This window comes from Ctenopharyngodon idella, chromosome 2 (genome assembly GCF_019924925.1).
Source record: "Ctenopharyngodon idella isolate HZGC_01 chromosome 2, HZGC01, whole genome shotgun sequence".
In the NCBI taxonomy this organism is placed as follows: Eukaryota; Metazoa; Chordata; class Actinopteri; order Cypriniformes; family Xenocyprididae; genus Ctenopharyngodon; species Ctenopharyngodon idella.
The window spans coordinates 15,853,683-15,874,085 of record NC_067221.1 but is presented as its reverse complement, the minus strand read 5'-3'; the positions used below and the strand labels follow the sequence as shown (position 1 = coordinate 15,874,085).

The window sequence follows — 20,403 nt, the reverse complement described above, 5'->3', positions numbered from 1 at the left end:
TGTGTTTATAGATTTCCTTTTTATACAAGTCATTTCTACAATTTGTGCCTTCTGGGATTAAAGGAAATGTTTTTAAAAATCGTACACCTCAATCTCATGTCAATGACAAACTATTATTATTTATAACAACATTTTAAACACATGACTGACAAATTAACCATCCAACCAATAATAGCCTAATATACTATTACAGCCAACTGTAATCTGTACAAATTTAACAATATAAATGCCATAGCTTGTATTCGAGATTTTAAAGACACCAAATTATTGGAATGACCTATATGCATCCTAAAATACAGACCAAAATAACATCTAAAGCACATAAATCGGAGGTGTGTGGAATGTAATTGTTTAGGGTTATAAATAGAGCAATATTATATAGTTTATGGAGGCCATGTGTAGATACTTCAGGTTTCGAGGACTTTTATTTTAAAAAATTCGCGACCGGAAACGACTTACTGAAGCTAGATTCCCATTGATACCAATGGTCGATTTGCCGGGATACGAAGCGGATGGAGAGTGCGGGCGTCGTGTTTACGGTAAATCTGGAATTTTGCATTTGTAAACACCACAATGCTGTTAGAATAAGGTATTCGACATGTACACATTTCTTCAGTTGCAGGATTACGACCGTTAGCGTGCATCTGAAAGTAATAATCATGTCTCTTTGAAATGACTCATAAGATTTTTGGGCTACTAGCAGACTTGACCGTTTTGTTTTCTAAAACTTATTCTTAATCATAAAAAGAACAAGTATATGGTTATGTACTAATCAGTATTTTAAATTCGACTACATATATGTTTTTAACACATCTACATGATAAACTCAGGAGCTCATCTAGGTACAAAAGCTAGTTCTGGTGTCCTGACAACCGTTAATGTTACAGTCAGCTGCGTCCAGAAACAATAAAGCCAGCTTAAATGCTTTTACTTTATAATTTGTCGTTAAATCGAAGATCATTACCCTAGTCATAACCCTAGTAAACATATTTGAATGAGATGACACTATTGCGAGTAGCATCGCTACTTGATATTTATAGGAAATATCTTCAGTGGGTTTTTTTTTTTTTTTTTGTGGTTTATTTAACTTTAATAGCTCTTATTACTGGGTTCATATTAAAATGAATGCAAGGTAAACGTCTAAAAAAAAGATGTCCCCTGCTAAAGCTATTGACTGGATTCATCATGTCTTTGATGTGAGCCATTCAGAGAATCCAGTAATATTCTGCAGCCAGTGTGATGTGCTCTTTGTTTGAAGTAAACGCTTTATCTTCTCTATTGCACGCTGCATTATGTCCTTTTTATGTTCTGCTTTTTTCAGGAAGAACGTGAGAGGTCGTGAAGATGAGTTCTCAGCACTATCCACGTCCAGGACTCCCATCTGGCCTGGGACAAGGACAAACACCAGGCAGTAACACTACAGGACTTCCAGGAAGTCAAAAGAACACAGGTTTAAGACGCACTGACTTACACAAACTAGCATTAAACAAACTAGACCTTCACTCCAACACCTCTGTAATACAGGTCATTATAAATGTTTCTAATCATTCTAGAAATCATTCCAATATGCTGATCTGGTGCTAAAGAAACTTTTCTTATTATTATCAATGTTGAAAACAATTTTGCACCTTAATATTTTATTGGAAAGTCCCCCTGTAGTCATCAATTTTATCCCTTAAAACTCATCTTTGATCACCAAAATTACATATTTAAATGTTTTTTCCTGTGAAAAAAAAAATATTTCTTCATGCCTTAAAATAGCTTGAATATGACTTTACACCCTTGCTTCATTTAGTATACGCAGATCCATGAATATGCATATTAGTCCCCGCCTCCACTCAATCACATAAGCTCAGAATACCTGATCCATTTGGTCTTTACTGTAGTAAACGCTGCACAATGGCATGTTGAAATACTGATTTAATTAAGCCATATGTGTTTGATGTATCAGAGTGGTAATGCGTTTTATGTATTGCTCTCTACGTCAGACACCCAACGATAATTAATATGATTGGCCTTTGGCTTGACTACGTTATCAAACAGTGTGTTGCTACCCATGTTACCCAAACCATGTTTCCATTCACCACCTCAGAGTCAGACAGCTGCCTTCTAAAAATCAACATCCTTAGAAATGCTTTGAACAACTTAGAACGTCAGTGGAGAAAAGCATATAGTTCACCATAACATCGTAATATACATCATGTACATAATTCACCCACTGTATTGCTAAATGTACACAATTTTTTGTTTTGTTTTATATCAACAGAAAAATATACCAGGATAATCTGGCTTCTTTTGAGACCCCCTGTTTTGCAGCATAGTTAATGATATGCTAAAGCCCGCCCACACGTTGATGGGATTGGTTACATATTTGTGACGTAGAGAACAAGGGTGATTTCAAACCATGTTTTTGAGACTGTCTTTGGTTTACTGCAGTTTTAAGGAGAAAATACTCAGAAATGGTGTTGACTGATAAATTTGTACATGGATTGTCTTAAAGCATATTAAGGCAGGAACACACCAAGCCGTTTTATTCGTCGGCCGACTAAGTTTTCTCAGTGTGTTCCACACCGTCGGCTGAAGTTGGTCCTCGTCGGCTTTTTTTCTGCCGATTCGACATGTTGAATCGGCGTCAGAGCTCGTCGGTCCGTCGGGCCATCTGATCATTCTGATTGGCTGTTCAGCTACTGCCACCTGCTGGTACGGAAAGGCATTTCATCTTAGGCAGGCGCAGAACAGGCGTGCTACTTGGCCGTCGGCTGTCGAGCGTTGGTTTGGTGTGTCAGGCCAACTTTGGACCCAGACGCTGTCGACGTGAGCCAACCCCGCAGTCTGCTTTCGTTGCCACTAGTTCGTTGCCGTCGGTTTGGTGTGTTCTTGCCTTTAAAAACACCACATAGACATATAAACATAGACATTTCACCACAGAGTCTTTAATATTTTAGTGGAAGTTCAAAAGAACAGCATTTATTTAACATAAAAATCTTTTGTAACATTATAAATGTCTTTACTGTCACTTTTGATCAATTTAATGCGCCTTGCTTACCCTAAACTTTTGAACAGTAGCGAAGTTGAAAATCCCTCACTGAAAACCCTGGTGTTAATGCATATCAAATGTAGACGATAACAAGCTTGTTTATGTCATTAAACACTTCACATCATCAATCATGACCTAATGTGGTTTCATTAAGGAGGACATGAAGATTCTAATCATGCTCCACGTGAGCTGATGTCCAGCGGAGCCACAGCGTTCAGAGATGACAAGCTAGAGACGGTAGTGGTGCGACCCTACCCACAACCCCAGAATCAGCCCCCGCCCCACGGAACAGCTCCGACTCTGCCCCCTCCTCTCCCTCAGCACCTCCCCATCCAGCCAGGCACACCCGTCTCTGTGTCAGCAGCACCATCCCACCTCCCTCAGGGTCTTTCCCTAGCCTTCACTGAGGGTCCTCTGAAGGTACACGGGTTTGGGGTTTTTGATAATTAAGTATCTTCAATTTATAAAGCTGATCCCTCTTGTCTTCTGCCTGAAAATGTCAAAAGTAAGCAAATGTAAAAAGCATGTCCATGTTTACCTACATCACTCTTCTCTTTAATCCAGTCTGCCCTGAAGACAACCATGCCAAGCCGTGTAATTGCTCCAGCACCTGTGTCAACACCGGGCCACCTCACCCTCCCCCCTAAGGTGCCTGGTCATATCACTGCTACCATGGAGTCTACACAGGCCTCTGGTATTCCTGTGGCAACCATCAGTGGTCAGCAGGTTGGTAGTAGTTTTAGATAAATATAAATCAGTTTTGCTGAATTAGAAGTTACTTGGTTTCTCCAGTGTGTGTGTGTGTGTGTGTGTGTGTGTATGTGTATATAAAAAATTATATAAATAAAAAAAAAAAAATTATTTTAATTAATTGTGATTTTTCCTCACATAGCATAAATTTAATAAATGACTCTCCAAATTAATGTAGGAACAACATGAAGACTATAAAGAAGAAAATATGATTTATTGCAGAAATTAACCTGATATATATATATATAACACAATTACACATTTTTTTGAGATTAACAGTTTTGAGATAAAAATAAGAAATATTAATTATTAATTTTAATTTAAAATATTTTATTCAGTGAATAATAGTGATCTATTAATTTATTTAATGTTTTGTTGGACACTAGTTCATTTAGATTAGTATGGTAAAAAAAAAAATAGATTTTTTTTCATTAAGCAAAAAGTTAAATTGACAGACCTTGGGTAAGATGCACTGTGGCAGAAGGCCCACAGTGGAATTTTGTTGCTGGTGTTTTTATTTTTTTTCAGTAATTATTATAATTTATGGAGGTATTGAATCCTGCCATTATTCTCTCATAATTATTTACCTAAATAAACATTTGCATAGAAAATTTATTTTAATATTTTACATGAATGCACATTCTTCAAAAACAAATAGTTTATTAAAAATATATTTTATATATTAAAAAAAAAAAGCAGATGAAAGGACCCAGTTAGGATGTCATATTTTCCCCATAGTTGGACTTGCTGTGACCAGCTTGGTTTTAATTGTTGTTGTTTTTTTGTTTTGTTTTTGTCACAATAAGGGTCACACTGGTAACCTGCATCATCTAATGACAAACGTGCAGATCATCCGTAGTGGAGCCCCCACGCTGCAGATCGGATCCTCCACTGCTCCTCAGCATCCTTTCACCTCCCATTTACCCAGAGGTGAGTTTACAGATATATGCTTCTTCTCATATCAAACAATTTTGTGTTGGCACACTAACTGATTTTGTTCTGTTGTCACAGGAGCGGCTGCTGCGGCTGTTATGTCAAGCTCCAAAGGAACCACAGTGCTGAGACCAGCAGCCGGTCCGAGCTCCGCCACGGGACAGCCTACAGTCCAACACATTATCCATCAACCAATTCAGGTTAATACATCTGTGATCATTTTAGGCATACATTTTGGGATCTATATTAAACACAAATTTGTTTACAAAGCCTGATTCATTTCATACATATCTGTTTGTGTTACAGTCCAGGCCTATAGTCACTACCTCTACGGCAGTCCTGCCTACAGTAGTGGCTCCAGTGACTGCCACCAGACCTCAATCTCCGGTCATCACCACAGTGGCTGCCCACTCTGGAGAAATGGTACACGGGTAAGATGCATCAAGTTTAGATCAAACACATGCACTGAATTTATAGCAGTTGAACTGTAGAAAATGATTTTGTCTTTCTGGATTCTAGTCGTTCAGCTGTGACGATCCACCCACCCCAAGCGACCTTGAGTATTCAACGCCCTCCACCCTCACGTGACACGCCCACAAGGATCACCCTGCCCTCCCACCCTGCCATTGCTGCTCAGAAAGCCATTCCTCACTCTGTTGCACAGGTTAAAATCATTCTGCCCTATCCTTTTGGAAATATTTTTTGAAAATACAAAGCATAAGGAAAGTCATACCTCTTTTTTTCCTCTGTTGTAGAAGCCCATTTTCAGTACTGTGACACCCGTTGCTGCCGCAACAGTGGCTCCAATTCAGGCCACCAATACTGCACCATCACCCACTACAACAGGTGATGAATCTACTCTATACACCTGTGATTTAGAAGCATCTATGCACATCACATAGACTTACGTTTACAGATATATTATAGTACTAAGTATCTGATGTTATTTTAACACCTTTTTTAAAGGCTCCACCCCCTACACTCAGTTGTCTAGTGGCAACATTGTCACTATGACGGTGGCCTCTCACTCCTCTCATGCCACAGCAGTGACCACATCCACCATCCCTGTGGGTAAGTTACCTTTAGCTCATCTGCTCTGGGATTATTTTTATTTCTATTACCACAGAAGTATAGGTATATTGTCTAATATTGTAAAGGGGGGCTTTAGTGTGAAAGCATATGTAACTTTTGCCTATCGTGATTATGTTCGCTTTCGTGTGCTGCCACCTACTGGAAGTGCAAGGTCACACACGTCAGTTGACTTCAATAGTGTGAAGTATAGCGTACAGAGCCCTGCACATGACATGCGGGAAAAAAATAATAAATCATGGCCACAATATAATAATTCATTCTCTCGAACGCTTCTATTTTTGGAATAATTTTTCTTAAAGGTTTTCTTAATTTGTGCAATGATAACCCACCAGCAATGTAAAAATGATTTTATTAATGTATTAGAACGAGTACATTACAATATAAATTTATTAGAATGAGTACATTTATGTGCTTAAAAAACAAGAAAACAGTCAGAATATTGTACCTAGTGGGGAGAGCATGAAACATGAAACCTACGCCATTACCTATAATGTTATACAGTGCTAACAGAGGCTCTTCATAATGCAGACTGCAGAGGGCAACTACCTGCTCTGCCTATAGTTAGCAATGACCCTATAGTATGCAGTGTTTAACAAACAGCTGTTATACTAAATTCTGCTGAGGTGAAATTTAGTGCAGACCCATATCGTGACATTCGTCATACCGTGGCCTCTGTATCGTGATACGTATCATGACTTTGTTGCCAATACACAGCCCCAATAACCATAGCAACATTTTAGCATCTAGTGACTGTGAACAAGAAACATGGTGAAGCAACAGTTTAACATGTTTCCTGTTTGCTATTTTGGACCAAAGTATTACTAATGACCAAAGATGCACTATGTCTGGCAGTTGCACTGCTTTTAAACAGCGCTCTCTCCAGTATGAATGTATTCTAAAGAATAGAGAGTCCCCCCCACAAGAGAGTATTTTAATGTAAATTCTATTAATGACATTAATGATCGCAATTATATTATCAAGGGAAATAAATTTTTTTGTCAAAATCGTGCAGCACTAGTTCGCAATCAAAAAAGTATTCAGAGTAAATGTCATTTTTAAACTTTTTTTATTATTCAGATGCACTCCCTTACAAAATCACCCCAATCTTTCTCTAAACAGAGCTATACAAGTCATCTGCTGAAATTGTTTTCATATCGCAATATATATACAAAAGAAAAGCAAAATATCGCAATGGCATTTTTTCCAATATTGTGCAACCCTAATTGATTTCATACTTTCAAACAGATATGAACTGTACTTGCATGGCTGGAAATAGCTGCCTGGGGGCATAATGTCTGTACTTTGCAAAGTGAACAGACTTGCTCTAAATTGTTTGCTTTGTTCACTTTTAGCTAAAGTGGTTCCGCAGCCCAACACACACATATCACCACGTATCCAGTCTGAATACACTGGAGAAAGGGGCAACCTCATCCCTATCTCTGGTCATCGTTCCTCTCCCAACCCAATCGCCATGGAGAACCGCACTGACAACAGGTATTAATCCTCTCCCTTCAATATATTGAAGAAATTATGCTCCTTTCCACCTTCTTTACATTTGAAATGTGTTTTTGGCCACAATCTGGCAATTTCCAGATCAGGTTCATTCTGTTTGCCCTGCTTTTAATGGCTCCCCACAGACAATCTGTTCCAGTGCAGTTTCAATACTTCCTGCCTACCTACCCATCAGCACCATATCCGCTGACCCACACTTACACCCCCATCACCAGCTCTGTGTCATCCATACGCCCTTATCCAGGTACCATGTGGTGCTTAAATTAATATTAGATAAAGCTAAGTGACTTTCCTGCCCTGGAAACTTAATTGAAATTGGTGGGTACTAATTCATTTTGGCTTTTGGTTATTAACATTTGTTTTTCGTGTTGGCACAGTTACTGCTCAGGCGCCCAGTGCAGCGATGCCTGCCCAAGCCGGTGTAGGAGTTGCATCTGCAGTTCATCTGAACTCTATGCAGCTGATGACGGTGGACCGCATTACCCAGATCAACACTCAGAACATTCAGCCAGCTGCCATGGCAGCACAGGGCGTCCAGCCCACGCCCATCCCAGCCCAGGGCCTCCATACCTCTGCCCAGATCACCACCACAAGCATTCAGCCTACACCAGTCAACCAACAACAACCCCCAACAGAGTCTAAAGCTTCAGGTGAGGAGCCTTAGATCAGCTCTGAATCTTACATTAGGGTCCACCTTTAGTGCTGTACATGTATTCATATACCAAACAACTGCATACAAACCTTTCTTAAAGTCAAACATTTGTAGTGATGAGTATCTCTCTGTTGTGTTTTTCTTCAGTTGTACTAGCCGATGGTTCCACTCTAGTGGCTAACTCTATTAGTAATGCATTCAACAACAGTCAGCCTGCTACCACCGTGGCCCAGACACACAATCAGAGTGCCAACGCTGGAACCCCCTCCCTTGTAACGTCCCCTCGGCCCAGCATTCTGCGCAAGAAACCTGCCAATGAAGGGTAAACATGATAAACCCATTTTTTTTTTCATGTTCTTGGCAGTATTTCTCAAGTGTAAATCTCACTATGATATCTGATCATATTTCACCCCAAAATTACAAAGAAAAAATTAAGTTTAATTCTAATATCTGCAATGCGAAAAATATTTACATTACTGTAATGCAATAATGAAAATCATCTTGTGCAGACTCAATGATGATAAAAAATAAAACAATGATAAATAAATTACTACTATCATGATTCCAAGTGCAACTTTACAAATGTACTTAATTTAAATCTTTTGTCACTCACATAAGCCTTACAGAAATGTATCATTAAGATAGTGGCACAATGAAAAAAATATTTTTGCTAAATTTTGGTTCTAAAATAGGCATTATTTTCTTTACTTGGGTTTTTTTTCCCCCCGTTTTGAATTTAGTGAGAAATATGACCAACACTTGTTCACGAGAGTCAGTGTTAAAACTATTTTAATAGTTTTAGTTTTAACAATAACAATGCTGAATCTCCTGTAAAAAGTTTCTACAATGTTCTACTATGTTTTAGTAGTTCAACATTATTTTTAGGGATGTAACGATATCAAAATCTCACAATATGATAATATCTCGATATGAAGTCCACGATACAATATTTATTGCGATATTTAAAAATAAAAAAAGATAAATGAAGTCTTTGTCAGTTTGAAACTTCCAGTGCAGTGTTTTCAGTTTCCATAATAAGGAAAAAATATTAAACAACCAATAAAAAATAGTAGTAAGGGAAAAAAATGCACAATACTCAACGCCTTTTTGTGTTTATTATACTTGTAAAATGAGTTCAACAGACTGCTAATTCACTAACACTTTACAAATAAGGTTCATAAACAGTTAACTACATTAACTAATAATGAACTGCATTTCTACACTATTCATTAATCTTTAACATTAATTTCAACATTTACAAATACATCATTAAAATCAAGAGTTGTATTTGTTAACATTATTTAATGCACTGTAAACTAACATGAACAATATGAACAGCTGTATTTTTATTAACTAACATTAACAAAGATTAACAAATACAGTAACAAATATATTGCTCATGGTTAGTTCATGTTTGTTAATACATTAACTAATGTTAACAAATGAACCTTATTGTAAAGTGTTACCACAAATTCAACACACATTGGATTCATAAAGACATCACTGTTTCTGAAAGAATGATTCAGTGATACAGTTTTAACAGTAATTTGTTGCCACCTAGTGGCGTAACAATGCAATCAATATATTAGTTAGCCTATTTGAAGCATTCTCAAAAAGTTATTTATTTTGTTTTGATCTGTAATGTAGACAACAGCGTTTATCTGAATAATAAACTTTTGTATACTTCTGTGATAATTGGAATATTTGTAACAGAAATAATGATACTGTGTGTTTGAAAAGATTGTTTGTGAAGCTGTGTATATCTAAATATGACAACTGCTCTTTAGATCAGTGGCAGTGCGAACGCAGATTTGAATGTCGTGATTTTATTTTTGTCAAATGTTTAATATAGCCTACACGGGCGAATTGTTGTCATTTAGGAATTAGATCATATGGTTGATGAAATCGAGAACGCAATCTTTTAAAGATTAATCGTGCAGCTTTGTGCAACTACCTCTCTCTCTGCATTGATATCTGACGTATATGAGTAGCGCGAGGGCTTTTCAGTGCATTCATTGTTATAAAATTCATGAGGTGAGACGTCTCTATTAAAGGATACGCTCCTCGCACTTCGTTCTGGATAAGAACCGGTTCTCTGTTCCCAACCCTAGTTACCACTTCCCTCCGTTCTGTTCCATTGGGCTGAAAAAAAACTACACTTTTTGCCCAGAAGACATATTGTTTCATACAGTCGTGTGACCACAATGATATCGAGACAATTTTGCTATTGCGATACCACAATATTGATAGTTACATCCCTAATTATTTTTGAAAAAAATTGACATTCTCAAGATTAATCCGTCTCTTTGATTTATTGAAGTGCTGCTGTTAGGAAGAACCTGATCCCAGGTCAGCTCAGTGACTCCACAACCCCCAGAATTGATGGACACATCAGGAGTGCTTCAGGATCACCTCGTCCTGCAGGGTATGAAGTATTCAAATTGATTTTGAGATCTTTAGGTTTATTTAAAGGGTTAGTTCACCCCAAAATGAAATTTCTGTCATTAATTACTCACCCTCATGTCATTCTACACCCGTAAGACCTCCTTCGTTCATCTTCGGAACACAAATTAAGATATTTTGATGAAATCCCAGAGTGCTGCATGTAAACTGCAGAGGTCATTGACAGGGGAGAGACAAATTTGTTGAATAAAGTTATTTTTGTTTTGTTATTGCGCACAAAAAGTATCCTTGTCGCTTCATAATATTAAGGTTGAACCACTGTAATCACGTTGACTATTTTAATGACTTTACTACTTTTTTGGACCTTTAATGTGGTAATTCCTTTGCTTTCTATTGAGGATTAAAAAAAATCTTGGATTTCATAAAAAATATCTTAATTTGTGTTTCGAAGATGAACGAAGGTCTTGGAATGACATGAGGGTGAGTAATTAATGACAGAAATTTCATTTTTGGGTGAACTAACCCTTCAACACCTTAATTCTCCTTTTTGTAGTATCAGTTGGTCTTAAATTGCAGCTCAGCTTTATAAACACTAAATCTCCAAACCCTTTGGCAGAGTGAAGCCCAAACCTGACATCCACATGAGCCTCGCTCCATCAGTAGCTGCGGCAATAGAGGCTATTCCTAGCCAAGGAAATGAACAGCAACCACAACATGTGGGACCACCTCCCTCCCAGCTGGCCTCTCAACCTCTCCCCTCCCTAATGACGTCAGCCACGCCTCCCTCCCAACCCACTCCTGCTCTCTCAGCCATACCCGCTGCCATGGCAGTCACCCCACCAATCCCCTCCATGGCCAATGTAGTGGCCCCGCCCACTCAGCCAGCAGCCAGCACCACTTCCGCATGTGCCATCAGCTCCACCCTCCCTGAGATGAATATTAAGCAAGAGGCAGAGCCTATGGATAGTACAAAACCAGGTGAGATCTTTATGCAAAAGAAGTTTTACACTAGTAGTCAACCTATATATTAGCTTGAAAATTAAACCCCTTGTATTTGACTGAGATTAATTTATTAAACCAGTATTTTACATACTCTTCCCAGTGCTACATTGTTTATAAACTGAAATATTGAAAAGATAATGATGTGATACATTAAAGAGACACACATCAGGAGCCAGATTCAACTGATTTAACTGAGTTTAACTGATGAAGCAGTTTCTTTCACCTCAAACCCTCTCAGTGGCATCAGGTCCAAACAGTGGTGCACAGATGTTGGCAGTCCCTGCTACAGACGTCACCCTGGGAGCCTCACCCAGAAAGAAGCCCCGCAAACAACAGCACATCATCTCCACTGAGGAAAGTGAGATGATGGAGACCAACAGCACAGATGAAGAGAAATTCCCACCCAAACCCCTCAGCCTACGTGCAGAGAAACGCAAGTCCCCTCCTAAAGAATACATTGGTAAGCTTCATTACCATGAAGCAGTGTCTTTGTTTGTTTTATTTTTGAAAATGAAGATAATAATGAGGTTCGATAATCAGAGAGATTTCAATTTAATTCAGTTCACATTTATTTGTATAGTGCTTTTCACAATACATGTTGTTTCAAAGCAGCTTTACAGAAAATGCATGCGTCTACATTACAATTTAGAGTGATCAGAGGTGACTGTGTCCAAGTAATGGCCATATTTCAGAAATGTACAGTTCTAAGATAATATAAATCAGCTAACATCATGTATTAACTTTAAGCAGAAACAATAAGCTTATTAAATTATTACAAGTTATGAACATAATGATTACAATATATAGAAAATTTGGCAGTGGTACATGTTGATTCAGAGGTGGTGTCATCTGAAGTCCTTGCAGGAGTTGGAATCATCTCCTCACAGGTGTTGGGTCATCTGTCAAGTCTTCGTAAGAGGCTAGATCAAAACTGGAGCTGGCGTAGTATCTAGTTACCTCCAGATGGGCATCCCAAGATAAAACAGAAAAGCAAATGGAAAATAATGAGTATAGCTGCTGTTCATAACATTTCAAGCAAAGATAATTGTGCATTTGATCTGATATAACTGGAGTACAAGGTTATGGGATGCATTATGTGAATGTTTTGCTAAAGGCACAGTTTCACAGACAGGGCTTAGTCCTTAGTTAATTAGGACATGTAAGTAGCTTTTATAAACGTGCCTTAGAAAAAAATATTACTGGTGTGCATCTTGAGACAGAACAATGGCTGTGACATATTTTAAGATATGTCAGTGCAAGTTGCTTTTAGTTGAAACAACTCAAACATGCATTTTAGTCTGGGACTAGCTTAAGCCTTGTCTGTGAAACCAGGGGAAAGAGATGTATTTTTAATCTAGATTTAAACTGGGATAGTGTCTCTGAGCCCCAAACATCAGGAAGGCTATTCCAGAGTTTAGCAGCCAAATGTGAAAACGTTCTCCCTACTATAATGGATATCCTAGGTACTACCAAAAGTCCAGAGTTTTGTGACCTTAAAGAGCATGATGGATAGTTAGGTGATAGAAGATCAGTTAAATACACAGGAGCTAAACCATTTAGGGCCTTATAGGTCAGTAGCAATAATTTGTAATCGATACGGAACTTAATAGGTAACCAGTGTAGAGATGATAAAATTTCACTTTGTAGGACAATGCTTTTTTTTTTATATATATATATATATATATAATATTGTCAGAATCAACATAACTCATCAACAAAATACTGATAATCTGGGTTTTCACTTTATGGGGCAATGTTTTAATATTTGTTTTTTTTTTTTTAAGAAATTAGAATGGCATAAATTAAATTCACTAGGCAAGTCACCTTTATTTAGCGCTTTATACGATACAGATTGTTTCAAAGCAGCTTTACAGTGATAAACAGGAAAGTAATGATTCAGTGATGCAAACAGCATTCAATTCTGCTGTAAAGCAGCTCTAAAAAGACAATAATAAACAGTGATTATTCAGTTGAAATCAGTTCAGTGTTGATTCAGTTCAGTTCAATAAATGTGTAAAGTTCATCAATTATGAAATGAGTTCAGTTCATCTGTAAAGCTCCAGCTCGGTTCACTTCTCATCCAATAGTGTCAGTGCATTGAAATCAATGAGATTGCTGAATAAGTGTTCCCAACTAAGCAACCCAAAAGGCGAAAGTGACAAGGAACCCAAACTCCATCGTTGACAGAAATGGAAGAAAAAAAAATATATAGGAGAAACCAGGCTCAATCAGGGGGCCAGAGAAGAACTGCAAATGCTACCATGATATTTGCATATTATTTCACATCTTTATAATTTAGTTTCATAATTTGATTTATAATTAATTATTTAATAATTTAAGTTAAATAATTGTAATAATCTGCATTGCAGAAGGCTACTGCTAGTTGGAGGATTGCCACGAAAATAGTAGCACACTAAAATGCACAATACAAAAGTCCCAGACTAAAATGCATTTTTGAGCTGTTTTAACTTAAAGCAACTTGCACTGACATATCTTAAAAAATGACAGTGCCATTGTTTTATCTCAAGATACACACCAGTAATGCTTTTTTCGAAGGTGCGTTTATAAAAGCTACTTACATGTCCTAATTAACTAAGGCTTAATGCTGTCTGTAAAACCAGGCTAATTTTCTTTGTATTTTAATCTACTTTTTTTTTTTAAAAAAAACAAAAAAAAACAAATTGAAAGTAAATTAAATTTCAGTATTCAACAGTTGCTTTTATGATACTTCCAGCTGTGTTTTTAGTAGAATTTTTAGAATGGTGTCTGGAAAAAAAATTCACTTCTTTCTCTGTGGATTGTCTTAAGACTCCTTACTGCCTTCTACCTGTGAAAGCCTGCCAACCTTTGTTCTAAATAGTACATTATGAAATGGCAACTGTGATGGTGTCGTAACCTAATTGAACCGAGGCCAAATGTTATAACATTGCTGGAATAAGATAAAAACATTTAGAGATAAAGATCAGAGTCATCTTGGCAGTTTGTAAGCTGTTCTAGAGATGACTGGTACCGACAGTTCCTCTGATGGCAGCGATTGTGGGACTAGCTGTAGTTTTGACTTATCACAAGATGTAAAAATGATTGGTGTTTCACTTTGTATCTGTTTCACTGCAGATGAAGAGGGAGTTCGGCATGTTCCTACCCGAGTCCGGCCTCCGATCACTCTGCTGCGGCACTACCGCAACCCCTGGAAGGCAGCGTACCATCACTTTCAAAGATACAGTGACATCCGTGTCAAGGGTCTGTTTAGACTCATCACACAGTATCTTATTGTCCATTTTGCATTAATACAATAAATATAGTCTGGCATCAGTCATTAATACCAGCTTGTGTTATCCAATCAGAGGACAAGAAGGGAACCCTGCAGGATGTGGCCAATCAGAAGGGAGTGGTGTGCAGAGCCCAGGGTTGGAAAATTCACCTCTGTGCAGCTCAGCTCATGCAGCTGGTAACATTTTTTTTTTCTTAGGCTTTAATTCATTACCAGTAATGATGTCAAGCTTCAGAACGAATGTGTTTTGCCTGCAGACTAATCTGGAGCATGATGTCTATAGTCGTCTGACGACTCTCCAGGAAGGCCTCATCCCGAAAAAGAAGGCCGGAGCCGATGATGATCTTCACCGTATAAATGAGCTCATACAGGTGAGAGTCACTGATCACTTTTAACAACACATGATCACTTTCAAATGTGCTATCGGCAAGATTAAAACTTTTACTTGCTTAAATCTTCTTCTGGAGATCTATCAGTATATGCACAATATATTGATACCATGTCAGTTATCTGACATTAGAGTTATTTATTTATTTTAATTCATTGGATATTACATGCTTATGTTGTCAAATGTACCGATTTCGGTAGCGAGTCGATACTGAAATTTTAAAAATGTGACGCTTTGAGCGCAGTTGAGCAGATTCGTAAACACCTCTGATTGGCCATTGTGTTCACGTGCTCATCAGATATGTCTGTGATTGGCTACAGTGATCAACACTTCAAAAACCATGTTGTAAATAGACATCAATGACGCTCTTCACTGAGCACTTACACAGCTACACGTTTTCAAAATGCTTTCAAATTTAACACTTCCTTGAAATGCTCCTGTGCATTGATCATTGTAGCCAATCACAGACATATATGGTGAGCGCGTGAACACAAAAGCCAATCAGAGGTGTTTATGAATCTGTTGAACAGCGCTGAAAGCGTCACATTTTTAACATTTCAGTACCAACTTGGTATCAAAGTCTGTACTTTTGACAACACTATTACAGGCTCATTTCCTCTATTTTTACATTTATATTACTAGAAGTGATCATTGCAAATTATTTAATAATAATTTAATAGCCCTGTTAAATATAATCTTTAGCAAATCTCAAAATGAATATCCATTTTTAATACTCTACGTTATGGTGTGATGCTTAAATTTACTTGTAGCATTTAAAACAATTTTAGTTTTTTGTTGATTTTATGTACACAGAATAGTGTATTCTTTTAATATCGACCATTTATTGGTTATCTGTAATAACATGAACCAGAATATCTTCATAACTACTCTAAAATGTAAAAAAAATGCTTCAGACCCGTTTTCTGTACTGATTATCTAGTCAATTAGGCAAACTAAAAATTAGGCAATTTTAAAAATGTTTTTTGAAAAGTTTGGGGTCAGTAAGATTTTTTTTTTTTTCATGCTTTTGAAAAGTCTCTCATGCTCACCAGATCAAATAAATGCAGTAAAAACAGTAATATTGTGAAATATTATTACAATTAAAATAATTGTTCTATTTTAATATATTTTAAAATGTAATTTATTCCTGTGATGCAAAGCTAAATTTTGTCAGTCTTCAGTAGCCACGTTTACATGTACACTTTTTTTGTCATTACGATTAAAATCATTCCGATTGAAAGGTTCGGTGGAGTGTTTACATGAGGTGTTATCTAATCCGATATGGTGTTTACATGCACCAGCGCTTTCAATCTGAATGACTTTGTGACATGCTCACATTAGCTTATGTCCTGTTTGCCGCCTTGTATTCCTGTCAACATGGAGTGCCGTTATTTCTTATGCGCGCTATTTTTATGTAAAGTGTTGCTCTTAATCAAGCAACAGCGTGAAATTTGTAGCATATTACTGCTGGATGGTATGAGGAAAAGACGGGAACAGGAAGCTGACCTGTTTGGTGGCTGTTCTTCTCTAAGGAGCATTTCAATACTACCCCTCCCTCCACCGTAAAGCAGAAGCGTGTGGATGAAGGGCCGTAGTAATGATTCATTGAGTTCCTTCAGTGTATTTAATAAATGTATTGTTTCAGTTTTACTCCAGTTTAATTTTGCCGCCGACATTTTGCATTCTGACGACCCCTGACTGCTTGACGTGATGACGTAGACGCAAAGTAATCGGTTTAACTCGTTTACATGGCAGACTTTTTATTTTGTTCGGTTTTTAGAAAGGTTTATCCCACCTCTCTCAAACCAATTACAATTTCATTCGGTTTGGGCATTTTTATTCCGATTGAGGTGTTTATATGGAGCATTTTCATTCGGATTGGACTTTCAAACCGATTACAATGCTCCATGTAAACGTGGCTAGTGTCACATGATCCTTCATGATACTTTTTTTTTCCAGGATTGATGAATAGAAAGTACAAAATCATTTATTTGAAATATAAATCTTGTAAGTCTTTCAAAAAACAAAACATCCTACTGACCCCAGACTTTGGAGTGGTAGTTATACAATTGATGTTAATCATAATGCTGTTTCACCACATAGGGCAACATGCAGCGCTGCAAGCTGGTGATGGACCAGATCACAGAAGCCCGTGATTCCATGTTAAAGGTGCTGGATCACAAGGAGCGTGTCATGAAGCTGCTCAACAAGAACAGCAGCACTAAGAAGCTCAATAAGCTGAAGCGTAAGGACAGAGCGTGAGATACACGGACTGGGCCACACTGACCTGATGTGGGACAGGGTTCAGCATGACCACAGAACCTTCTGCTCCATGACCTCTAGCATGCAGGCACACTGCCCTGCCTCACTCTGTCTCTACCAGAAGAGATTCACTTCGAGTCCTGATCTGATGGCAAGACGTCTTTATCTGGCAAGCCCTTCCTCTCCCAGCACACATAGAAGCTCTAGGGAACGACAATATTATATTAACCACAACATGCATCTTTAACTGTATCTTCACTGAAATATGAATGTCTAAATGTTTTATTTTAAACAAGACAACTCGGTCACAAAGAGTTTTTTTTTAGGGAAGTTATTGGATGTTGAAGACTCCATTTTTAAGTTATACATTAGCAGAAATCAGTAAAAGCAATGCTGTACGTCTTCAAGTCTATAGATTATATTCACCACTTTATCATTTTGGGTGCCTTGAACGATGATGACCTGGTATTGACAGTTTGTACAGATTGACAGTCTTTACTGTATTAAACACCAGATGGCAGTATTTCGTAATGGCCCTTCTTCATACCGAAAGGTTTCCATTTTGTATTGTAGCACTTGAAACAATAAGAATTGAGAAGCCATAACAACACCATCCTCGCTGTCCTAAAGGAACAAAGACTGAAGCATTTTACCACATATGATTTGTGGGAAACGTTAAAGGTGCTTTGGTGAAATGGAGTATCGTGCCTTTCTGTGTGCCTCATAAAACATGGTTTTGGTGTGATGGAAGCAGTTTTTCTGCGAAGGTTAAACAGAGTCTGAATGTCTGAATCATATTGAGTTCTCACATCACTGTCTGTCGATTTGTGAGGATTGTTTCATGTATCGTCAGTCTTGCAAGCGCTGCTCCAGCTATGGCTTTCTAGGTTTACTCTTTGGTTGGGTGTGATTACATTCATACATTAAGAGTGGTGAGAATCATGTTCAGATATGACATGTCAATCAGAATTCAGAGAGATTTGTATGTAAGTTAAACCTAAGTGTATATATAAATATAAAAAAATAAGCCCTCTTCCATTTTTTTTTTTTTTTTTCTTCATAATTGAACGATATTATGTTTATTTTTCCAGTTAAGTTGCTTGAAGCAGTGTCATTTGTGGCAAAGATAAAGCGTTGTATACTGTTTGATCACTCAGTTTCATTTTGAATGGCATTTCATGTTGCACTTCGCTGCTGAAGTAAAGACACTTTGTACATGTATATGCAGATGTTTGTTTTTTTCTACAAAGTCTAATTTAACTCTTAGAAATCTAAACACAGATATTGGTATATTCCCTCCCCCCAAATCAAGGTACTGATTACACAAACCATAATTTTACCACTGTATTTATACTTCCGTTCACTATAGGGGGTCTTTTTTTAAAGAATTTAATCATTTTTATTCAGCAAGGATGCATTAAATTGATCAAAAGTAACAGTAAAGGCATTTATGATGTTACAGTTGATTTCTATTTCAAATAAATGCTGTTCTTTTGAACTTTCAATTCATCAAAGAATCCTTAAAGGGTTAATTCACCCAAAAATAAAAATGTCATTAATTACTCACCCTCATGTCATTCCAAAACCTTAAGACCTTCGTTCATCTTCAGAACACAAATTAAAATCTTTTTGATGAAATCAGAGAGCTTTCTGACCCCCCATACCCCCCCATAGACATAAAAAATTACCACTTTCAAGGCCCAGAAAGGTAGTAACGACATTGTTAAAATAGTCCATGTGACTACATTGGTTCAAACTTATGAAGCGACGAGAATACTTTTTGTGCGCAAAAATGCCCCAAAAATAATGATTTACAGTATCTCACAGACGTGAGTACACCCCTCACATTGTTGTAAATATTTTATTATAACTTTTCATGTGACAACAAATGACACTTTGCTACAATGTAAAGTAGTGATGGTACAGCTTGTATAACAGTGTAAATTTGCTGCCCCCTCAAAATAACTCAGCCATTAATGTCTAAACCGCTGGCCACAAAAGTGAGTACACCCCTAAGTGAAAATGTCCAAATTGGGCCCAAAGTGTCAATATTTTGTGTGGCCACCATTATTTTCCAGCACTGCCTTAACCCTCTTGGGCATGGAGTTCACCAGAGCTTCACAGGTTGCCACTGGAGTCCTCTTCCACTCCTCCATGACGACATCACAGAGCTGGTGGAAGTTAGAGACCTTGCGCTCCTCCACCTTCCGTTTGAGGATGCCCCACAGATGCTCAATAGGGTTTAGGTCTGCAGACATTCTTTAGCAAGGCAGTGGTCGTCTTGGAGGTGTGTTTGGGGTCGTTGTCATGTTGGAATACTGCCCTGCGGCCCAGTGTCCGAAGGGAGGGGATCATTCTCTGCTTCAGTATGTCACAGTACATGTTGGCATTCATGGTTCCCTCAATGAACTGTAGCTCCCCAGTGCCGGCAGCACTCATGCAGCCCCAGACCATGATACTCCCACCACCATGCTTGACTGTAGGCAAAACACATGTCTTTGTACTCCTCACCTGGTTGCCGCCACACACGCTTGACACCATCTGAACCAAATAAGTTTATCTTGGTCTCATCAGACCACAGGACATGGTTCCTTAGTCTGCTTGTCTTCAGCAAACTGTTTGCGGGCTTTCTTGTGCATCATCTTTAGAAGAGGCTTCCTTCTGGGACGACAGCCATGCAGACCAATTTGATGCAGTGTGCGGCGTATGGTCTGAGCACTGACAGGCTGACCCCACATCCCTTCAACCTCTGCAGCAATGCTGGCAGCACTCATACGTCTATTTCCCAAACACAACCTCTGGATATGACGCTGAGCACGTGCACTCAACTTCTTTGGTCAACCATGGCGAGGCCTGTTCTGAGTGGAACCTGTCCTGTTAAACCGCTGTATGGTCTTGGCCACCGTGCTGCAGCTCAGTTTCAGGGTCTTGGCAATCTTCTTATAGCCTATGCCATCTTTATGTAGAGCAACAATTCTTTTTTTCAGATCCTCAGAGAGTTCTTTGCCATGAGGTGCCATGTTGAACTTCCAGTGACCAGTATGAGAGAGAGAGAGCGATAACACCAAATTTAACACACCTGCTCCCCATTCACACCTGAG

General features: G+C 38.1%; 1 protein-coding gene across 1 annotated transcript; it reads left to right on the top strand.

Annotated features, from left to right (window-relative positions):
* The first annotated feature begins 401 nt into the window (after positions 1-401).
* On the top strand, positions 402-18,523 carry LOC127501804 (histone deacetylase complex subunit SAP130-like). The gene is made up of 21 exons (XM_051873995.1): positions 402-539; positions 1,322-1,450; positions 3,192-3,457; positions 3,602-3,763; positions 4,594-4,717; positions 4,799-4,920; positions 5,027-5,151; positions 5,240-5,384; positions 5,476-5,566; positions 5,687-5,791; positions 7,165-7,306; positions 7,450-7,568; positions 7,702-7,974; positions 8,124-8,298; positions 10,297-10,401; positions 10,996-11,357; positions 11,620-11,841; positions 14,496-14,621; positions 14,726-14,829; positions 14,910-15,023; positions 17,144-18,523. The coding sequence occupies exons 2-21, from the start codon at positions 1,345-1,347 to the stop codon at positions 17,300-17,302; spliced, it is 3,147 nt and encodes a 1,048-aa protein (XP_051729955.1). The 5' UTR covers positions 402-539; positions 1,322-1,344; the 3' UTR covers positions 17,303-18,523.
* The last annotated feature ends 1,880 nt before the right edge of the window (positions 18,524-20,403 follow it).

Excerpts from the sequence above, each read along its gene's own strand:
- LOC127501804 (XM_051873995.1), top strand. The coding sequence starts at position 1,345 with ATGAGTTCTCAGCACTATCCACGTCCAGGACTCCCATCTGGCCTGGGA. Across the intron at positions 5,567-5,686 it reads ACCATCACCCACTACAACAG|GCTCCACCCCCTACACTCAG; the intron begins GTGATGAATCTA and ends CCTTTTTTAAAG. Across the intron at positions 5,792-7,164 it reads CACATCCACCATCCCTGTGG|CTAAAGTGGTTCCGCAGCCC; the intron begins GTAAGTTACCTT and ends GTTCACTTTTAG.